Source organism: Ammospiza nelsoni, chromosome 6 (genome assembly GCF_027579445.1).
Source record: "Ammospiza nelsoni isolate bAmmNel1 chromosome 6, bAmmNel1.pri, whole genome shotgun sequence".
Classification (NCBI taxonomy): Eukaryota; Metazoa; Chordata; class Aves; order Passeriformes; family Passerellidae; genus Ammospiza; species Ammospiza nelsoni.
In genome coordinates this window covers 42127958-42150034 of record NC_080638.1, presented here as the reverse complement: position 1 = coordinate 42150034, position 22077 = coordinate 42127958, and the positions used below count along the sequence as shown (strand labels likewise).

The window sequence follows — 22077 nt, the reverse complement described above, 5'->3', positions numbered from 1 at the left end:
GCAAACTTCCCAAAGACATTTAAAGGGAAACTGCAGCAACAGCCCCTAGGCTGTCCCCAAGGCAGAGGAGGCAAGTGCAAGGAATGTCTCACCTGTGCATTGCTGGGTAGATCTCCCCACCTCTGCTTGTGAGGACAATATCTGGTAGAAGCTGCTATCCCTCTGGCTCTTCCCTGCAGAGGTTCCCAGCTCTTGGTAAAACGTGTAGCAAAATGCACTTATGGGACAAAAGCATCTCCAGGGACAGACAGACCGACCAACATGTGGAGGCAGCTGGTAAAATCTGCTCAGGGATAATGTGGGAGAAAGTCCCTGTATATAAGCAAGAAGGAGCAAGGAAGGAATAGACTGGTCCAAGGCAGGGAATGAAACTCTGTGCAGAGGTGCCCTGTTAAGTCCAGGAAAATGAGCACGGGAATGAGAAACTGTTTAACTTCTCCTGAACTAATTTATCCTTTTATGACAAGACTGTGAACGTTTCTCAGCAAGCACATGTAAATTAAAAACTACCTGGGAACAGAGCTGTCTTCATCCACAGAGCAGGAGAAGGTCAGATCCTTATTCACTTTTGACAGCAGAAATGTACAAGGTGTTTGCAGGAAACTAATTTCTTCACTCAGTGCTCATTTTGGCAGCTATTTCAGGAGTCTACTCTTCCCAGTTCTCTTTTGGTTTTGTTGATCTCTTTTTACACTAGAAAAAGCTGTAAACTTAGGGCCCTGCTCAGTTATGTTCCTTCCATTTTGCAGGTTCACAAAGACTCCTGAGCTCTCTAGTGCTGATTCTATCTCACTGCCAGTGAATTCCATTGAGAAATTTCTAAACCCCTCGCAGAGCATGACCTCCACTCTGAATTAGCAAAATTCAGGCGATTGCTTAGAAATTCTTTCCAAAAGAAATTCAAGGCTCCAAGATTTTATAGATACTTTGAAAACATTTCAGACAGAAGAGCTGGAAAAGCTCTGGAGGCCCCTGCCAGTCTCTCCAACAAAGGTCAGTGCACGCTTGTTCCTACTGCAAAGTGCAGATGCCTTGCCCATTTCTAGGCAGAAGCAATACCCTTTAGGACTGGGAGACTGACAGGAAACAGTACAGAAATGTCTCACATTTTAAGAAAATATTGGGTCCCTGGGCTAACTATCAGAGACAAATAATTCCTGAAATATTTGGGTCTTTATTTCACTTGTTACTCATAACTAGCTCTTCCCTCTGCCAATTCCCATGGTGCCACTTCAGCACAATCCCTCTCCCTTCTCTCTGTACAGTTTGCAAAGTGTCTCAGCTCTCACTTATCACCGAGAACCCAACCTTACCCCCACGAATTCTCCAGCCTCTTAATTGTTTTTGTTGCTCTTCTTGAGACTCACATCTTTTTCTCCTATAAGCTCTGGTAACACAGCTAAGTTGTGGCACAGTGTCAGCAGCAGGGGGAATAGCACAGCACGGGCTGTTGTGCTGCAGGGCAGTAGGCATATGCTCTACATTTAATACTCCCACTAGCTGCAGGGAGGCTTTACATATAACATTAGTACATGCAGAAATGTTCACAGGACCATGTCCTCCCAATCTCACACTGCATCTTTTTCCAACAACACAGTTGTATTACAAACCCCCACTCTGTGTGCTTTGCTCTGTGACCCACATTTTTCCTCTCCTGTTCAGTGTGGGAGTTTCAGATAATTTGCCACAAACCTGTGCTTCTGGTGCAGAACCTTGACACATACTTTACTGGCTAGGCTCTCATGCCCATGTAGGCAAACCTCAGAAATTACTCCAAAAAAGGACACACCCTCACAGATAGCAGCTCAATGTACTGAACAATGATGTGAACAAATGGCTTGTGGAAGATGAGGGAGCACCACATGCTAGATGACAAATGCAAACTCCCCTCCACCTCCCAGATGGTTATGAACAAGTGAACAAAGAATGAAATCAAAATGAGCTTACTCATATGGAAGTTATGGTGGGGCAGGAGATACCAGTACCAAATGTTGGCTGATTGGGGAGTTAAGTCACTGCACAAAACCGATTGTCCCAGAACATCCAAGTCCCAGCATATAATTAGGAATAATATTTTATTTGAACAGCTGAACTTAGCTAGGTCTTACACAAAAAGACCTTCATGACTAAGTTATGGCAAGGCACCAATGCCATAAGACAGAAGTGTGTGAATGGGAGGAGGAGAAGATGGAGAAGAAAGAGTGAAGGCAACCCATGCTACATGCAGACAGTCAAACAACAAGCAAGGAACAGCAGCTTTTCAAGTCATACAGAAAGGAGGGCTTTATGTGTTCATATTAAAGTACATGTACTAAACATCACCTTTTTTACCTCTTAGCAAATAACTGACAGGCAAAGAAGACAACCACAGAAAGTAACAAGCAGGAGATGGGAGAATCTGTACCAATCCAATACCCAGCTGCTCTTGAAAGTTGGTAAATTGCACCTCCCCTCCCAAGCAGGGCTGATTTTTGGTTTAGTAGCAACACCTGCAGGCTAGGTCTCTTAAAATCCTGTAAACTCCCAGTAAGATCTTGTTCTTGTCCCAAAGAACTAAGTTGTCTGCTAGATACAAGATGGCACATAAATAGGGACAGACAGAACCTCTTCCAGGTCAGGCAACAAATTACTGGCAAAGCTGCATCTAGAAACCATGCTCCAGTTCAGGCTGCAGTTAGTCAGAGTGTGCTGCTTACTCCCTAAGCTGCCCTAAGAGTACCCTCAGCCCCCACCCTGGCACCCAGTAACAAAGAAGACTCCATCTCACACAGTCTGATCCACTTCCCCAGCTGGATCAGTGTTTCAAAGCCCATTCAGAATGGACACTCTTGTGGTGGGTACTGTGCTGCCCTCCTCGTGCACACACCACCATATCCAGAGAACACAAAGAGGGCAGTGGCTTCTGGAGCTGGCAGTCTCCTACCACCAAGCAGATATAAAAATGAAACTATTTTACGTTGCTTGCTCATAAAATGTAAAACTAAAATAATTACAATATCTCTGCTGCTGCAAAACTTTGTTTTACTGAATGCTGTTACCTTCTGCATCACGTTTGGGGAATTTTAAACAGGCAAATGGAAGGTCTGATTGAAGATGAAGTTAAGTGAAAGAAATTGGTCTCATTTAGCACATGACAGGATTCATCTGTGTTCCCAAGTCCACTGAGGTAGCATCATGGGCGTTTCATATTCATGAGCTGCTGCGACACTGTGTCCCCTCATTTACAAAGCACCGTGTTCAGCAAATTCTGTCCCTGTGGACACTCTGTGCATTTCATGGTCTTGTCAGAGAGACATCAAACACTTCAGTAACCAAATACCAGAAAATGGCTTTAATTAGTGCATCTCAATGCAATAAATAATTTTTCTAAGTGGAAAAATGGAGAATTAAAAAGAAAAAAAAGTAAAAAGTGGAAAGCAACAGGCAAAAAAAATCATCAAAAAAACAAAGAACAAGGGACACAGCTTCTGCTGAACACACAAACAAGCTTGAAGCCTCTTGGAAGCTTTCTCAGGAGAGCAGCAGGCAAATGGAGAGAATAAAGAATGCTTCTTTGGACGCTCAGACATAAATTTCATAGGGATGTCTTTCCCTGACTGAAATTGCCCTACTAGCGGGCCAACATGGAGCAGCATACCTGCCTGATCAACCAGCAGGGAGATGAAAACAGTAGAGTGAAAAGCAGATAGTAGCACAGGTACCAGGGCACTGTCTCAAAAGCAGAAGATAACCAGAGAGTCCCATGTCCCAAAGCCTCCTTCTGAGAAGTGGATGGTAACAGCACAACCTGACCAAGCTGATGGGAAAAGTCACCTGTGTGTGGGTGCCAGAGGAGCCACAGGATGCAGGGAAGGTCATACAGCAGATTCAGTACTCACCCTACAGCCTTGTGTTAAAAGGTTATACATTTGCCTTGCATAATATTGCATCTCAGCTAGATGCATGGCTGGCTAGGGGGTGACATTCTACTTGCCTCAATAGTGTGGTGTGTTCAGATTGCAGGGAACAGGCATCAGGCATTTCTGCTGCTTCCCAAGGCTGCTGCTGACACAAAGGTCCTGCCCAGTTTCAGTCATTCGAAGTGTGAGGAGAGGCACAGAACAGCCATGTCAGATGAGTCGCTGGGTGCAGTGCAGGGCTTCACAAGCAGTAGAGCATGGCTTGTACTTATGCAAGAAGTAGAGGCAGACCCTGACAGCTTTAAAGGTGAGGAATCCCTTAATGCATAGGTTTCTTCAGCAGTAGCAGAAGACAGGAGAGACTGGAGGCCAGGCCCAGGACTTGGAGTCCACCATGCTCCTGAGGTTATCAGCATTTAGAGTGATAACACAGCTCCCAGTCTTACCAACAGCCCCCTGACAGAGCACTACGCCTGCCCTCCTTCCCAGTAACATGTGTTTTCCTCTTTTCAAAGGCTGTTCCTCGTTCCTTTGCACTATTCCCCTGCTAAAACATACTCACAAGGTAGTGGGGCATCAGATGAGAAGGTATGTGGTGTCCTGAGAGGGTCTAGTGAACTCAGAAACACAAAACCCTCTTCAACAACGCTGGAGATAAGGGACTTTGCATTAGAGCATTATTAGGGCAGGGAAAGCAGCTTCTCAGGATGCTCCTGTGGAAGTATGTTCAGGAGCAGGCATGCCTGATTCTATTTCATCCTCTTCATGTTACACTGGAAAAACAAGACAAACTACATTTCTTTTATGCTAAATTCTTAGGTTTTTTATTTTTCTTATATATAGTTATTAAAAAATGCCTCTTTGATCGGCAGCACCCATGACACCTCCACATCCAGCAACTCCTCAGAAGCCTCCCTGCCTCCACACAAGGCCACCACTGCTGACAGCCAGCTAGGTTTGATCAGAGCCACTCAGAATCGGATTTTCATAAGACAGATGAGGAATCTTACTGCTGCTTTCTCTCATATCAGATGAGAAACTGAGGAGGAGGGGGGACGGCTCCTAAGGGAACGACACTACAATCAAGGGCTACGCGGTTCTCTCTCTGTCCCTCCACTGCTGCAATTTTCAAAGGAGTTTGCCTCAGGCAGTTTTAAATGATGGTCTCAATTCTGTAATCATCTTTCAAGAGCTTTTTCTTAAAGGGCATTTTAGGTAAACCTAGTCCGTCAAATACATTTTTGGACTCACCAATCACAGACCCAGTATGATTGTGTATCCACCATATCACAGAATTTAGCAACAGAAGATGCTTCCCCAGACTGTCATTCTCAGCCCTCAACAAGCTGAGTGTGCTCCTTGTAATTAAGGAGCCCACTGACCCTTGGCCAGTGGTCTGCTGCTTCAAATAGAACCTCAGACAGTCTCTCAGGACATACTCTCTGCTTTCCCCTGCCCACTGTGGCTCTCAGGAGGGAGCCTTCCTCCAGCACCACAGGCTCTAGATCACTATGCCAGCAATTATTGGAGGAGTTCAAACTGGCCTGGACCAACAGCTCAGCGGAAACCATCAGGCTGGGCCAAGTCTGCCCTTCAGTGACCTTGCACTGAGACTCAGAGTAGTGCATTGGGTGGGGGAGCAGCAAAGGGGAGAGCTGTGGTGTGCTGACAGAGCATACATGAAGTCAAAATGCAGAGTCACAGACACCCAATAACCACTGACACTCTCTGCCTCAAAACCTTCTATTCAGCCCATTCAAACCACTTCCAAAACAGCACGTCTTTCACTCTGTCTTCATTTCACTGTTTTCACCCATTTAGCTCTCCCCAAATCACTCCAACACTGCCTTCTGAGCCTATGAAGGCTTGCCATATCCCTGACTGTTCCTGCAGATTCTGCCCTCTGTTACCCTCATGCTCAGCCACTGCAGCTGTCCTTGCAGCTCATGACCTCTGGAGTCCACCAGTACTTGGTGTGCCCTGTAGAAACAGCAGCTCACCAGGGAAGCAACTGGCAAAACTGATCAGGAATGACAGAGCCAACAATAACTCTCACTGTGCTCTATTCTCTGCTCTTTGGAACAATATCATCATTGGTGTATATTTGCATGCAGCTCAAGAAGTGTTGGATATTTTATGGCCGTGAATTCTAGATCTCCCACCTGACAGATATCACTACCCAGAAGGATTGGGGACCATGGCATCTGCCCACTTCCCCTCTGTTACTCAAAGTCTGGACTCTCATCCTGTTCAAATGCAAAGGAGCTGCTGGCACATGCCAGAAAGGTAAGTCCTCCTAGAGGTTTGACATTGCATAGAAAGGTCTAATCATCAGCTCTGCTTCCTTCAGAAGGCTTCCCAGCAGGCAGGAAAGGGTTCTGCCTTGAGGGCACAGATCTAGCGACTGTCTCCTGGCAGCTTTCCTCACCTGCAGGTCAGGTTCCAGTTGTCTGTGTAGCATAGTCAGGCTTTCATTTCAATCAGCTGTCTCATTCACACACACTATCTGCTTTAAAATAACAAGCTGTTGTTCCTGCAGACAGAAAATCACACATTACATCCCAGTCTTCCAAGAAAAGCCATTTTCTAGGAGCTATGCATCCCAAGAGTAACAGAGAGAAAGCAGACAGGGACTTCTGATGGTGGGGCAATGTGGGAATACCTGGGAGAGGGATAACAACCTTAGCTAATAAGTCCTCATAAAGTGCTGAGGAGAAAAATCCAAGGGCAAAGTAGTAAGGAGAAAGACATCAGACGGAATACAACACAGCAGTGCCGAGCTGGTGGACAAGAAAGGAAAAACAAAGAAACTTCTAACCAAAGGACAAATCAGATTGCTGAGGTGGGGGAGGAATGTCAGCATTTCTCTCCCTGACAGGAAATAGCCCTATCTAGTTCTGTGCCAGAAAAGACACACATGAGCAAAGCCCTCTATGCCCTGCTGGGGAAAAGGAGGAAAGGGAGGATAAAGCCCTTCAACTTTAGCTTGGTTGTCCCATCTTCCCTCCCACCTCATGACAAAGGTAGTCTGCACGTGGCACAAGCTCTTAGCTGCTACAGAAAAGGAAGCAGTGTGCTGCAGATAGCACCTTTTACATTCCACAGAGGGTCTCACATCTCCCATCTCAAGCAGTTTCCCTGCCATACAGAGCTCAGTCACTGCTGCTCATTTTCCCTGTTGACATGGACAGAAAATTGAGCAATTACCCTCAAACTCCTCTCTCTCAGATTGCACAGATTGCTACATACAAAGCATTAAGCCCCCAATTGCCCCTGGCCAAAAGTGTCTTAACTAGGCCTGTCCTTTAGGAATTAAACACTTTTGTGTTGCTTGTGAAGGTTTATTATTCCTCAAGTGTGATGCATTAAATCCTGCTAAAGCAGGTTTCTCACCATGCAGAGGACCTGGTCCCCCATGACAAGGTCCAGTGGGCACACACCCACGAACAGAGGCATTATCCCTTTGCTGTGTCCCAGTTCTCACCAGTACCAGCATGTGCTCAGGAGGGTTGGCACTAAGAGCACGGTGGCTGCTGTAGGAAATCAACCTAGCTATCAACTAGATAATCCAGAGCTACTTTTGGAGAGACACTGCACTTTTTCAAAACTGTCTTCCACCTTCTGGGTTTCCCTGTGCAACCATAACGAATGGCTGAAATTGCAGATCATTCCATGCGTGTCCCTGTCTGGTCCACCCACTTACCACCTCCCATATGGTTTCACTCATTCTACACGGCCTGAGAAGTGGCCATCCTTCTCCCCCTAACTCCCACAGAGATAAGGAATCAGATGCTATTTAATACACAGGCCAGGAGCAGTGAAAGAATTCTACTTTTATTTCTGAAACTACAAGGCCTGTCAAGCCCAGAAGTCTCTACTTGGCTGTGCAAACTTCCCTCCACCTTCCACCTGCCAAACTGGGTTCTCTACAGGCCCTGTACTTTTTAAACACATTCTCAAATGGACTCCAAACTCAGAGCCCTTGGCTGTTAGTGATGTATAAACAATCACAACAAACAAGCACATTTCAAATTCACAAGAACACCTTTTTAAGGGCATATAGTTTTGTCCTTCATTCTTCTAATGAAAAGGTTGGATGGGGGACAAACAATGTTAATGGAATGGTACAGCTCAGCTTTTTAATAGGTTAAAGGAAGGCGATCCAAATGTATTGGTTGACAGCAGCAATCATTACGCAACCGCAGCTGTTCATATTAAGGTGTACAAGCTAAGACATTATGCAGCACAAAATAACCGTGACCCATCCTTGGGGATCCATACACCAATGTCTTGGTTTTTGTTTGTTTAGAATCTGAGCTTTACTGTTCCAGTTAAGGACACAAACTCAAGTACAGTTCTATGCAAAGGGGAGGTTGAAGCAGCTCAATTTACTGCACAGCCACAGCATGCTACTCCCTGCCTTCTACACTAGGCAGTTATTTGTATCTCTCTGCTTATTCCAAAAAGTAATTTTATTCATGTTCTGGAGTTTGTTTATATATCACTTTTCTTCACTCCAATTGCTGAGCCCACATGGAAAATTCCTCTCCCAGAACAGTCTGCCTAATCTCCCTGTCAAAATAGGAACACAACAATGCAATGCACCATCCATTTAGAGATTTTTCTATATACAAAGTAGATCTACAACCCAGCATATTTGTACCAGAGGCTGCCTGGCTAGGAACCATACTATATCTTTCTTGTAATGCATACATTTAATCCAAAGCCAAATGGCAGTTTGCAAACAATCCAAATTCAGCTGCTAACCACAGGTTAGACACAGATAAATAAGTGAAGTCTATTAGGATTCAATATGTCCTCATACCAAACTCTGCATCAATTCTATTCTATATTTATTACCCAAGGTCTTGGAGTGCTGAAAGTCACATGCTGCAAACAAACATGTGGCAAGCATTTTTATGTCTGGTTAGCAAAGATAGTCATCCTCCAAGTGCATGACCAAGGTTCAACAAAAAGGACAGCATGTATGCAAACAGAGCTGTTCAGAACAGACTACCAGCCTCAGTGACATACACTGAAATTTAAGAAGCCCAAGGAACTTCCCAGGGGGAAAATTTAGTCTGTTCTGAAGATGTCAATGCTATAAAGGTGCCACTTCTGGCAGTCATATGTTGCAATGCTTATTCTGTCTGGAAGACCCAAATAAGTCTTCATTTAATCTCATTAACCGTACTGATGTCTGATCCTTTGTGACTCCAGATAATTCTTCTGATACTTGGTGGTATTTTACAGATGCAGCTTTTTATACACTCTATAAAATTCTTAGCCCTTGAAAACTGAGGTACCTCCTAGAGGCTTTAATGAATTTCTGTGCTCCCCACAGTTGTCTAGTGCTTGTCTTGAAATTAATCCTGTGGATTTTTCCTGAGATTTCTCTTGACTCATCCAGTCCTAGAAGAGCAGGTAATATACACTATAAAGAAAACTAGTGCTAGGTCAGGAATCCAATAGATTTCATAGCAGCCTGTAAAGGGATGAAATGGGATTACCCACCAGTGTTTATGTTTAGTTTATGATTTATGATCTTGGATTAGGGCAAGCAGATTTTTTAAATTAAGAATTCCATCATGACAGAAACCCCAGGCAACAAGGATATTGTTACAAAAGAAAACAGATGCTTCTAGCAGAGCCTACTACCACCTAAGTCAGAGGAGAGCAGGGACCTCTTTCTCCCTTCTTAACCTTTTATTGTGCTTTTAGCTCTCATTTTGCCCACTCCACTATTCTCCATGGAGGTAATTACAGAGAAAAGTGCATCCTTGCCACTTACCTGCTTTCCAAGGTCCTCTATAATTCTGTGTTCATGAAGAGCCAGAGTTAGACTACAAGTTCACTTCCTCATCCTCCCTCTCCTTGACCCTTTCTCCCTCATTCATCTGAGGAGACCTAAGCAGCTCTTACATCTGTTTATCCCCAGAGTGGTTAATTTCCTTGCAATTTCTTACAAGATGCCTCTGCTCACTTTACTGGAGACCCCCTAGACATGCATGAGGGCACTTCTTGTGGTCATGTACCTTACCTCCTCCATCATCTGATGCCTCCAGGCTCTGCTGTCTGAGACGATGGCTGCAGCAAAGCACAAGAAAGAATTCCAATTGCAAGCCCAGAAAAACATCATCTTGTGCCCCCTTCCTCCCCACAGACTTCAAAGGAGAAGAGTTTCCAAGTATGCTGTCAAAGAGGGAGTTTCCAAGTATGTTTAGCCTGCATGGAAGACTGATCTTCCATACCCTTCAATGCTGGGCTCAGCAGAAATCTCAGCTTAAGCAAGATGTACCCAAGACAAACCCCTAGGCTGAAGGCAGTAGGGCCTGGGGTGGGAGGAAAGCCGTGGCTTTCTCATTTTCCTTCTTTCTGTTTTAGGGAGTGACAAAGCCATCATCTACTCCATATCCAGGGAACTATAGAATGACCAGCCCTGCTCCATTCTAGGGCACATGATATGAATTCCTGACAGGCTCTGCATCCTTCCCAACTTTCAGATCTTGGTGTACTTGTTAGATGATCAGATCAGATGTGAAAGTTGTGGAAGAAGTCTCAGCAACAATGGGAACTTACTCTTCTACTTCTTCTGCATGCTTTCTTCCTGACCTGCAAGACAAGGATGGCTTATATTTAGAAAAGGCTAGAGAAAATGAAAAACTTCACCTTTCCCCATATCATTTATATTGTGCAAAACAGTTCCTGCATCAGGTCTAATACAACACATCACACCTTAAAGAGTTCTGAGTGACTATTAAACCAGTGTATCAAAAAGTCCCTGAGTGCAACAGACTGAAACAAAACCACTTGGGGCCCAAAAGACATGGGGCCATGCCCAGATATGGCAAGAACCATACTCGCTGGTTCTTTAGTTTCTCAGATACTTTTTTATTCCCTTTGCCATTAGCTGCAGGTAAAGCTGGCCATACCTGGGTAGAGAGGTTGGTGCATTAACGAGTGAAGAAGGTGCTATACTTTGTCTACCTACTCCTGAGAGATCAACAGTTTCCTCCTCCCCATGGTTGAGCATAAAGACTTTCTCGTTGCCTTTCAAGTTAGGAGTCCACATGAGCTGGCCAAGCTCAGGTCAGACATGCAGTTGTGGCAAAAAAACAGGGTTGATCAGGCTGAGTTAACAGGAGTTCATAACAATAACATGGTGGGGAGGCACCGGCAGCTCCCTTGCTCTCCACCCCAGCGAGCCCAGAAGTAATTCAGTCCCGATTAGGGACGCTTGTTCAATATTCAAAATGTAAAACATGGAGATTGCTGAACCAGCACTTTGAAAAGTTAATTAAATGCCAGGTTTCTTTTTAGCAGATACTCCATCACTCACTGATTGCTTTGGCCATTTTGCAGAGTGAAGTTTCATGTCTATGTGTTGGGAATAAATATTCTCCCATCCCCTAAGTCAGGGTGCCATGACAAAGAATACATGGGGCTCTCCCTTATCACATGCATTGTCCCAGGACGCACCAAGATGTAAGAGAACTTGCTTTACTGCCTTGCATTGCTCTTTTCAAAGCACTTCATGACAAGGCAGAGGCCTCTCCTCATCTGCTTTCTGTTCTAGCAAGTCACAGTCCTCATTTGTGAATAATCTACTCTTCTAAGAGCAAGCAGTAGGGCAGAGAGGATGACTAGCTATACAGAGAAGAGGTATAAGGAGAAGAAAGCCCTTTACTTCTACTGCTCTCACTGGAGCTTGCAGTCTGAATCAGTGATTTGAGCCCAGTAATATCAACTGCTGTAATCAGAACTGCAGCTGTGTGGTGACATCTGCACCTGGGCTTTCAGCTATATCTGCACCCTCTGTTCAAAGGCAAAAATGGAGCATAATTGGGAAAAGAGCTCTTCCAGTGAGGATGAACTGTCCAGCTCCATCCTTCTCCCAGTGGTAGTACAAAGCACTTTTTTGAACCTCCTGATACTATGGAGAAAGAAATAGATGGCTTCAGAGAGCCCTCCACCAGCACCCAGTGCCATTTAGTCTCTGAGAAGATAGAGATAGAAAGATGATGCAAGATTTCTCCTATTTTATTCCTCCTTGATGCCTTCACAGAACTGGTTTCCACATAGCCTTGCCTTTTCCATGCTGAAACATCCCAAATGATGGCATTGCACAGTCACACACAGATGATTTCCTGGGGGTTCAATTTACCATCTTCTTGGCATAATCCCGTTACTCTTGATGATTGGCCAACCCCAAGTAACACTCTCTTCCTCAGTACTCACACTCCTTACATCTTTGCTCCTGTCTCGAGACAGGAATGAAACACTCCACATGTTCATACTTCCCAGGAGAAAAGGTCACTAGTACTATCCCTGTAAGCAATTTCTGTTTCTTCTTCCTAAGCTCCCTGTCATGACTGATATCCAGGTGGCCCACAGGGAAGGCAGTCATGTTAATCTTAGAGGCAGAGACTGCTTTGCTTATGTTGTGAGACTTGGGCTTTCTCAACTTTTCTGTGTTGTTAGGAAAGGACTTATTCAGGACAATAAGCAAATACCTCATTATGAAACAGCTGCACTATATATTGGAAAACAAAGTAATCTGGGGAACAAACTCATCAGCAGGGAGGGAAGGAATAGTACTGGCCCAAGTGTTAGAACTCCCACATCAAACAAGACCATTCCTTCCTCTTCCCAGGGCAAGTTACAGCCCCATGGTCAGTGCCCCCAGGAGAACACCTTAGTCCCTGTGCCACCAGTGCCAATGGTGGCACTGGGTGAGGCAAATCTGTCACGCTGACAGTACAGCAGTTTATACAGAGCATTCATATACTAACAGCACTGGAGCAGGAGCTAGAAATGACTGCTCTTCTGTTTAGGAGAGATAAATCTGCTTCCAGTCACCTGTCCTGCATATGTTTGTTAATATATGATTTGGCACAGCATTATATTTGATGAAAGTAGCATTTCAAGTCAGCTCATGAACTCACATGTAGAAACTATCCCAAAAATATAGTATGAAGCTTCTGTAGCACAGGAAGGAATTGTATGTTTTACGCTCTCCGTGGCCCTAACGATCGAGCAAAGAAGATATCACACAACCTGCTATTTCCTCTATTTTTTTTTTAGTAAGTCTTCCTTTCATTTTGTTTGGTGCCAAATTACTTTTTGAGTTCTTGTTTCAGATTGGGGAAAAAAAAAAATCACAAAACACTTTTGGTTTAACTAGTCTTTTGCTTTTTTGGCAAAACTGCAGTACCTAAATCTACATAACAAACTGACTCAGAGGAAAGACAAGCTCTGTCTCGTGTACCAAGGTTAAAAACCTCCAAGGCAGCAAGAGAAATCATTAATAGATCTTCAAAAGGTGCCCCCCTTCAATACTGTCCATTCCATAAACTCAGCTGAGGGCTGCATAGAGATAGTATTCCTGCAGAAACAATCAACTGCTTGTCTCTTTGCTCTCCAAGTACTATGGGCAGCATACAGGATTTCTTCATGATGTTATCACATTGCTTTAAGGATTATCCTTTCCTAAGAATAGTGGAGTATCCTTTCCTAAGAATAGTCTCATCTTACCAATGCCAATTGCTACACATTGAGACCAACGTTTCCTCCTTCAGGAATATCAAGTCTAGGTAAATAGCACCCTCTTCATTTATCTCATGAGCTTTCTAGTGGTGAGTGAAAGCAGGCATGGAATGAAGCTGACAAGCCAGCATACACAGCTTTCCTACCCTTTCTTCATATTCTCAGCAACACGAAGTGCACTGCCCTGCTTTGTCTGCTGCAGCAGCATGCACAGCCCAGGGAGGGCAGCAACAAGGACCTATAAAATGAGCAATTGAATATGAACTACAGATACAGTCACTCAAGTAAGGATAAACAAAGGAATACCATCCCAGGAGCAGAGCTCAGAAATACACTCAATCTGCTGTATTATACACCAGCCACTCCCCATTTTTGTGAGACAGGGATACATCTGGTTTTTTCACTTACGTTCCCAAGTCCATTACATCTGGAGGGGCAAAGAACATGGACTAACTCCATCCACTGGACAGTTCCCTTTAAACTCCCTTTCCCTGAGAGGCCATCAGCACTCCTAAACATAATCATAAGCTCAGAGTATTCCCTCTGGCTTTGGACAGCTGCTCATCCCCTCTCTATTTCAGAGTATTGAATAGCTGTGAAACTGGGTGAAAGACCGTGACAGTCCTTGTGTAACCCCATGGTATGTCACTCCCAGTACAGAATACCTATTGTCTCCTAGCTCTGCCCTGCGGCAGAGGATATAGATCTGATCTCCCTCTTGAGTGTTGTCTTTGCTCAGTTCTGCCCACAAGGAATCCTTCGTCCACATCAATGAGAACGGGTTAAACCCTAAACCCGAGACCTTACTCCCACTCTTACAGTGCCCTGATGTACAGCTGCCTGCAACTTCTGTGCTGAAAGGGTGAAAGGCAGTTCCAATGTAGACATCATCTTTGTTAAAGCTGTTTCTTTCTCATTAAATGGACCACCACGGAGATCTAAATGGAGATAAAGTGGCAGGGCTCAGAGAACAGCCAGGATGCTATCTTTATGCAGCATGACAATGTGCAGTGGCTAATTAGACACCGTTAACCTATTTTAGCAGAGGACATAACTGGGATGAATGGAGAAAAATGTCCTTGAAACCTTTTAATGTCCACAGCTCATGAGAGCTCCAGACACACTTGCGTCCTGCACCGTGCCACAGCCAGGCTCCGAGGAGTTCTCTGTGCAGGAGCCGAGGTTCTCTCATGCGGCCCGGGGAGGTGTGAGGGCGGGCAACACAGCTAAGGAGAAGGGAAGGAATTACCGCACCTTGCTAAAACGCGTTCGGAGGCGGTGGGACGGGAACGCCCAGTATGGCGCGGCGGAGGAGGAGAAAGGGCCAGGAGCGCGGGCCTGTCCCGGCTGGGCTGGCCGCTGTGCCCGCCCCGCTCCGGGCCGCGCCGCCGCCACAGCCGCAGCATCGCCGGGCTGCGGCCGCCCCCTGCCGGGCAAGCGCGGCGCTGCGGGCCCGGGCCGGCCTGTAACCCAGCGCGGCTGGCCCGGGCCCCGCCGGCAGCGCGCACCGAGGGCTGCTCCCATCTTACAGGGCAGCGGGGAGAAACTCATCTGTGTGTGTGTGCTGCCCTGTTTCCTGGCATGCCTCAACCACTGCTACGAATCATGTGGAACCAGAAAGCCGCCCCAAGCATCCCTCTTGCTAAAAGAATGAAACGGGACGGGGGGGGCGGGGGGGGAAAGGAGAAGGTCGTGATGTTCAGAAATGCATTTTGGTTGGAGACATTAGGGTAATCAAAGGGTGGGCAGTGACAGGCTGGGTGCCCTGGAAGCAAGGCAGCAGCCGGCGTTCTGCCTTCCATCCAAAACCATGACCCACCTCAACACCCAAGGCTTGGCCCAGCCCACAGGGAGGCACAAAGCCTTTTGCCTCTCGGGCAAAGACTCTAATTCAGGTCTAGGCCTGAGGGAGGAGGGGAAAAATATTTTAAAAAAGACGTTGTATTTTCTTGCTCAAATGTTCCTTAAGTGCCCATCACCACAGTGAGTGGGTGGTGAGCTAGGAGCTGCAGCTTGTTCAATAGCCTAAGGCACAACTAAGTTCCACATCCAATATGACACACAAGTGCTAACTGATAGTTCTCAGGGCTCTCCAAGGGTGGGTCTCAGTCAATGCTTGTTTGCTGTGGCACAGGAAAAGACACATTCACCAAGGCTGTCTGTAAATTAGAACTGCTACCGGTGCTGGAAAGCACCACAGGTGCCTTCTCAGCTATTCCACTGCGCCTTCCCTGGAGCTCTGATCTGTTAAGTTTCCACCCTCTCTTCCTGGCCTGTGGCAGCCTGGAAAAGCCAAGTTTTCCTTTACAAAAGTAAGGAGTTTAATCTTCACATCCTCTACAATCGAGGCAAGTTTTGCCATTGATTTCAGCATGCTTATGAGCCTTTATTTTCATCGTAGGATGTCACCTCACAGCCCTCCACCTCCTAGGCCTGGAATGCACAGCTATCTGTATCACTGTAACGGGGTTTTGGGCAGACACATATTTTAAAGCTGTCATGGCCCTACCATCCACCTCCTGGCCCCTCCCAAGCTGCCTGTGCAGGCCAGAGTGCACGCCGAACACACTGCCCCAGAGCATGGCTCTGGAAGAGGATAGTTGCAGCAATGAGCAGGCATGCTCTGTGAGATGGGATCTGACACTGCTGCTAGTCAGCTCCAGCTGAAATGGACTTGTGAGGCACTTAATCTCCAACTGAAGTGTTTTTGTTTCTCCTCATGTCCTAATATGTGAGCTTAACAGAAACAACAAAGGAGGAAAGCACTGGCAAGCAGGACTTGAGGAACTGGCACAGAAGAACAAGCTGCCAGAGAGTGCTCCCAAGGATCCCTGAACCTCAGCCCACTGACTGCATCATCCCTGAAGCAGATGTTCCCAGGGCTCCCCCTCTCGCTCTCGGGTAGAGAACTGACCAACAGAGCTGTTCAGAGCTCCCACTGAGCAACAGAAAAAACAACAACACTCAATACAAATTCCTGCTGTGTGGGAAAACAGAAAGCAGTGCTGCAGTTTCTAGAGGTATTCACCACATATCTTTGGTCCCTGAGAACAGGGGCTCCTATCCAAGTGATCGTGTTCTTGGCCTCCAGTAAGCACAAAGCCCAACTTGCACAAAAAATTACTCTTGAGGTTACAGGAGCATTTTAGCTTCCTTTTAAAGGAAAAAAGTACACTTCTGGATCCTCATGGTTATAGGAAAGAACTGACTGCTAAAAGAGACAGAAAATGTATTTAAGATTGTTTGAGTTTTTTCAAAATCTCACATTAGAGAACAAACCCATGATTATCAGATTCAAAGACCTTTCACTTATGACTGGCCTCAGTGAAAACATTTATATGAGAAACAGTAGGAAGAATTAGGTGTTTATAACTGAATGGTATCTTGTTCTGTCACCTGAGAGCAACAGCTTCTGGATGAAGATAATTTAAGAACTTGGATTAAGAATTTGAGAATAGTAGAGGGGTTTTATGGGGAAGGGGCCTGGGAGAGGGGGAAATAGGGCCAAGCAAATACATCAAGTAATCTCAGGTCCCTTTCAACAGGTAAACTGCACTAAGCTAGACTCCACAGCCAACATACAGGTGACCTACAATGGCCAGACAAGCTTTTAGCCTTGGCCATGACAGATACAAAAGGGCTGGAAGTTGCATGTGTTCTTCAAGAAGGTTTTGCTATTTTAAAATAGAAATATTTGGAACGGCAATAATAGCATCCCCTAAATTTGCTGGGAAATTTCTTGGATAAGAAGAGAAATAAGGAAGGAAGATGCTTTGTCCTCAATCATAAAAAAAAAGTCAAAGAGACTTCACCCTGAGAATACTCTGCCACTTCAGCAGCTTACATGGACCATTACCAAAAATGCCACACTTCTGTTCTGTTTTTGTTGTTCAAGTTTCATTTCTAGGGGAGCAAGAGGCTGCAATCCTACTAGACCCTCCATTGCCCAGTACCTTTCCAGAAAAAAGAAAACATCACTAACTGGGAAAAATTTAACAAATCTAGGTTAAAATAAGAGAGAGAAAAAGGAAAAAGAAAAAATGGTAAAAAAAAACCTTGAAAGAAAAAAAAAGGGAGAAAAAAGGAAAAAGAATAAGCAAAACTCTTTTTCCATGCTGCTATGAGCACTGCAAAGACATAAATGGACATGAGTCTAACACTTTCCCCTTGCAGGAAATTCTTGCAAGTAACACTAAGCAGGTTTAAAAGGAATAAAAATCCCCTGTGACAGCCAGGGCACTGAGATATTCTCAGGTGACTCTTCTGTCTTTTAGGGACTTTTCTTTTTCTGCCAGTTATCTTTACTGAGTCTAAACAGAAACACCAAGGAGAGCTCACCCCAGCAATGACATGAAGGGACAAGAGGACAGGGGCTTGTTAGCATTCCTGGAACATCCAGCCTATTAAAAAAAAAAAAAAAAAGAGGAGGGGGCAGGGAGAGAGAGAGGAAAAAACCCACCCCTGGGCCTGCACAGTGCAGCTTACCGCCATCTTGATGTCCTTGACGCGTGCCGATGGCATGGAGGTGGCTGGCACCACATCAGCCCAAGAGAAGGAATGAGAGGCCAATGGAGATTTATGTGAGGAGAGTGAGATGGACAAGGTAAAATTGTCAGGAGGAGTTGTTAGAAAGTAAAATATATTGTGACAATTCCACTCCTGCCGTTCATCAATAAACTGACAGATCATTTAGTGTCAATTAGGAGTGATAGATGGACAAGTCCCCATGATCCTGGGCCAAAATTAATGGCTGGGAGGGAGAGGGTGATTGAAAATGACGGCTGACATTGAGAGGAAAGTCCTGAAGGTCCCCAAGGGGCCATTACTTGCCTCATTCCCTTGCAGATCAATGCAGGGACAAACCCAAAAACAGACACTTCAAGACAAAACTTAATCAGACTTCCTTTTCTTTCTTCTCCTTCTAAGTTGTGCCTCCTTACTTGGCAGCCTTGATCCTCTCTGCCTATACTCCTCACTTCACTGAGGACATCCACAGATGGCTGCAAGCTGCAGAGCAAGGCTGACATCTCCCATGCAGCCAGGAGTCTGGCCCTGCTCCTAATGTGGCAGTGTCACAGAGAAGTCCAGACTGAGACTCACCACAACACTGCTGGATTGGGAGTAGAGAACAGAAGCAATGACACATCTTTCCCCCACTGTCCCAGACCAAGAAATTCATGAGCACTTTACTACTCCCATCTGCAAGACAGGGATTGCTAGGGGTTCTAAAACCAGGCACTCTCAGGGGTCATTTCTTATAGAGAGAATACAGGATAGTTTAAGCCCATATTCTTGAAACAGGAGGTTTTTAACTTTACTTATCTCTAGAGACCTTGAATCATAAAACCCCTTAATCTCTTAAATAACTTTCCACTAGCTCCAGGGTGCAATCTCACCACTGCCCACCGTTCAGAGCCTTAAATGATATCTATGCTATTAGAGGGGCTGGGTTACCCTCCTCTAAAGGTCACCCCAACTGCATCCTCTTCCTTCCTACAGGCACTTAAAATTCACCTTCTTGACAAATGCATTGCTGGACACTGTACCACTTCTGTTCCAAAAAACTTCAGCACAGTCATTTTCCTAAACAAGCCTTGATTATTCCAACTCTGTGTGGCCTGTCAGTCAGAAAGGGGAAATTTCACTTGTAGCTGAAGCACCTGTTGCTAACCTGCCATCAACCACGTAAAAGAAATGAGGTACATGTGCAGGCACTGGAAGGGACTTCCTACTGAAAGCAGCACTTGTGTTTGCTTGCAGGGCTACTTGAACCAAGCTGTGTTTATTTCCTTAACAGCCCTAGCTGCTGCCTGCAGAGCTGTAGGAATTTTAGGGGGCTCATTGCAAGACCAAAGGGATCAAGCATCTGAGTAAACTGAAAGAGACCCAAGAAGCAAAGAAATTACAGTACTGATAAAGAGAAAAATGGAAGAAATTCTATGAGGAAAGTCAGAGAGACAAGATCAAAAGAAGTTGGAATTAAATGAATCATGGAAGTGCCTCTCCTTTATCAAATCCTCACCAGTATGCAAAACTGAGTTCCCTTTTCCTTCCCCCACTGGCAGGCACTTTGTGTTTCTTCCTTTTGATGCATGAGATAACCTGACATTAGAGCTTGCTTTGTTTGTCACAAGTGTCAGCACTGATGTCATTAAGAACATCAGCACAGCTTTCAGAATGGCACTTGGGCTCCATCCAGTGGCTGGAGAGCTGCTTCTGCAGGAAAACCCAGCTGTAATTACTGTTATTTGTCTCAGCAGGTTACTAGGCCCCAAGTGGCTGCCCAGGTTCTTGGCTGGTACCCTTTCTGCTAATACTGGGGCTAGAACTTTACTGGGGCAGCAATGAGAGCACCTCTTCTCATAGAGAATGATTCTTCTCAGTACAGATTTAACTAGATACAGCAGATTCAGGTACAGATGGCCCTGGCAGCATGGAAAAATTAATTTTCTGACACTACTTTGAACCATTTCATTGCTGTTTGCAAAGGACCTGGGGGTTTGCTCAGACACTTACCAGTGGTCCTCATCATTTCCCAGATTTACAAAATGGGACTCCTAGCAATGACAACTGTTCTATAAGAGTACTGGGAGTGCAAAGTAATCTTCCCACATTTGGCATTTGAAAACATGAGTAAAATAGATCATTTTGATAGTTCTCAGCAATTTAAAAATCTGACACTTGCAAATGCTATGGGAACTCATGATAAAACACTATATTTCACACATCATCTGTGCCAATCAATTTAAAAAATAATTTAGGTGGGAAAACTTTAAGAATCCTCCTCCTCTTCCTATCTTGCAACAATCTGGGAGAGCAGCAGTCTGATGGAAATAATCAGCAAGATGGTGAAAATATTTACAAATCTACATAAGCATGACATGAGCTGGGTAGTTAAGGGACTAAAAGAGAGCACAAAGGTAGAACAACAGGTCACAAACTAAATTCTACTCTAACATGTGCCAAATGGAAATAAAAAGAACAATTTCAAGTGATTGTTTCATACTGATAAGACTCTGAACTAGAAATATAGCAGAAAAGCATCCTTGCAGGAAAAGCAATACATATACAGTCATAACTGACTGAATCTGTCAGAAACTGAGCTAAAATATAAGACTTCAAATGGAGAAAGAATAACATAAATAGCTACAAGATCGTTGCACAAGTGGCCACAGTATTCCATCTGACCCACAATATATTTACACAACACAGTAAATCTAACTGTATCCACTCTGCTCATCCTTCCTAAGTGAAAGAAAAAAAAAAATCAGATTTTAGCATTGTCAGTTCTGAAAATCAAATTACTTCTAACAGAACGATTCCCAAGTGTAGGTTCAGTTACACTGTCAAAAAAGGGCTTAAACCTAAATCAGATATAACAACAGAAGCATGTTATTCTAACTACATCTACACTAGTGAACTTGGAGCAAGTTAACTTGATGGGCTTCCAAACTGAGTCAAATTGGTAAAAAAGCTGTGGGGAGATAGAGCCTGAGAAAACAGAAACAACAAAGCTACAGCAACATGGGTATGACATCAGCCGATGACTCAGACTTTTCACATGAAGGCTTTACCCTGGGATATGTCAGAAAGCAAGCCCTACAGGCCAGCAGCTCAGACTTTTTTAAGGGAGAGAAGAAGAGAGATCAGCTTGGGGATAATACAGAGGAAAGGAAATACAGGGGAATTAGTTGCACAAAACCTCATATGTACCTCATATGACTTGAGAAAGTCAGAACAAACTTCTTCATAAAATTTACTCAATAAAAACCCTTACTACAAATGAACACTTCAGATATGACATTTCACATGCACGACTGAGCAAGGGACACATCTTGGTCTCACGTCCCAGTGTGCAGATTGTCAGAGACAGAAGGGTCTGCAACCCTGTGTCCTGTTCTGCTTCTCCAGCTCACCCACATCCAGTGGCACAGAAGCCTTTACTCCAGACACCTACAATGCGTTGTAACCCACACAGCTGAGACGCTGGGGGAGCACCACCTACAGCTGCTGCAAATCTATAGGGTAATGTCAAACAATGGAAAACATGGTAAAATAGCACAAGGCACAGTGCTGTTACATTAGGAACTTGTTCACTGTCCTTCAGGGCACATTAGGCACAGATATATTGCATATGTATTACCTCCAACCCAGTCCCTCACCTAACCAACAATTACATAACTAAACAATGAAATTGAACCTTTTTGTCTGCTGTCACATTTCCATAAAGCTTCTGCTTGGTCCTACAAAGATCCAGGATCTTTGATGGCACTTTTTTAATACCCTGAGGTGGATACATCTTTGAAATGACAACTTCTAGGTACAGCCAGCCTATGAAAAATAACCATTACCAGGGTTAAACTGGAGAGCAACAGGAGTTCAGGCTGAGATCTTTATTCCCTTGCTTTATTCTAGTCTCCAGATTTCCAGACTATTTATTTTTCAGAGACAAATGGAGTGATAATTTTCCCAGAAAAGTACGTTTTTTTGGAAAGGCTACCCCAGAATACAGACCATCTTTCTCCCCTCCCAAAAAACACTGACTGTATAACAGGTTTCTGGATGTCCTCATCCATTCTCAGTTTCAGACAAGAAAACACATAACTTTTCATAACTCAGAGTGCCTCCAAAG

General features: G+C 44.7%; 1 protein-coding gene across 1 annotated transcript in view; it reads right to left on the bottom strand.

The window, feature by feature from the left end:
• Positions 1 to 22077, bottom strand: part of IFT43 (intraflagellar transport 43) — a 43815-nt gene that overhangs the window by 4434 nt on the left and 17304 nt on the right. The window contains exons 4-5 of the mRNA XM_059474534.1: positions 10479 to 10511; positions 9940 to 9986 (exon numbers count right to left, since the gene is read on the bottom strand). Coding sequence (XP_059330517.1) covers positions 9940 to 9986; positions 10479 to 10511 — 80 coding nt within the window. The remainder of the gene's footprint in view (positions 1 to 9939; positions 9987 to 10478; positions 10512 to 22077) is intronic.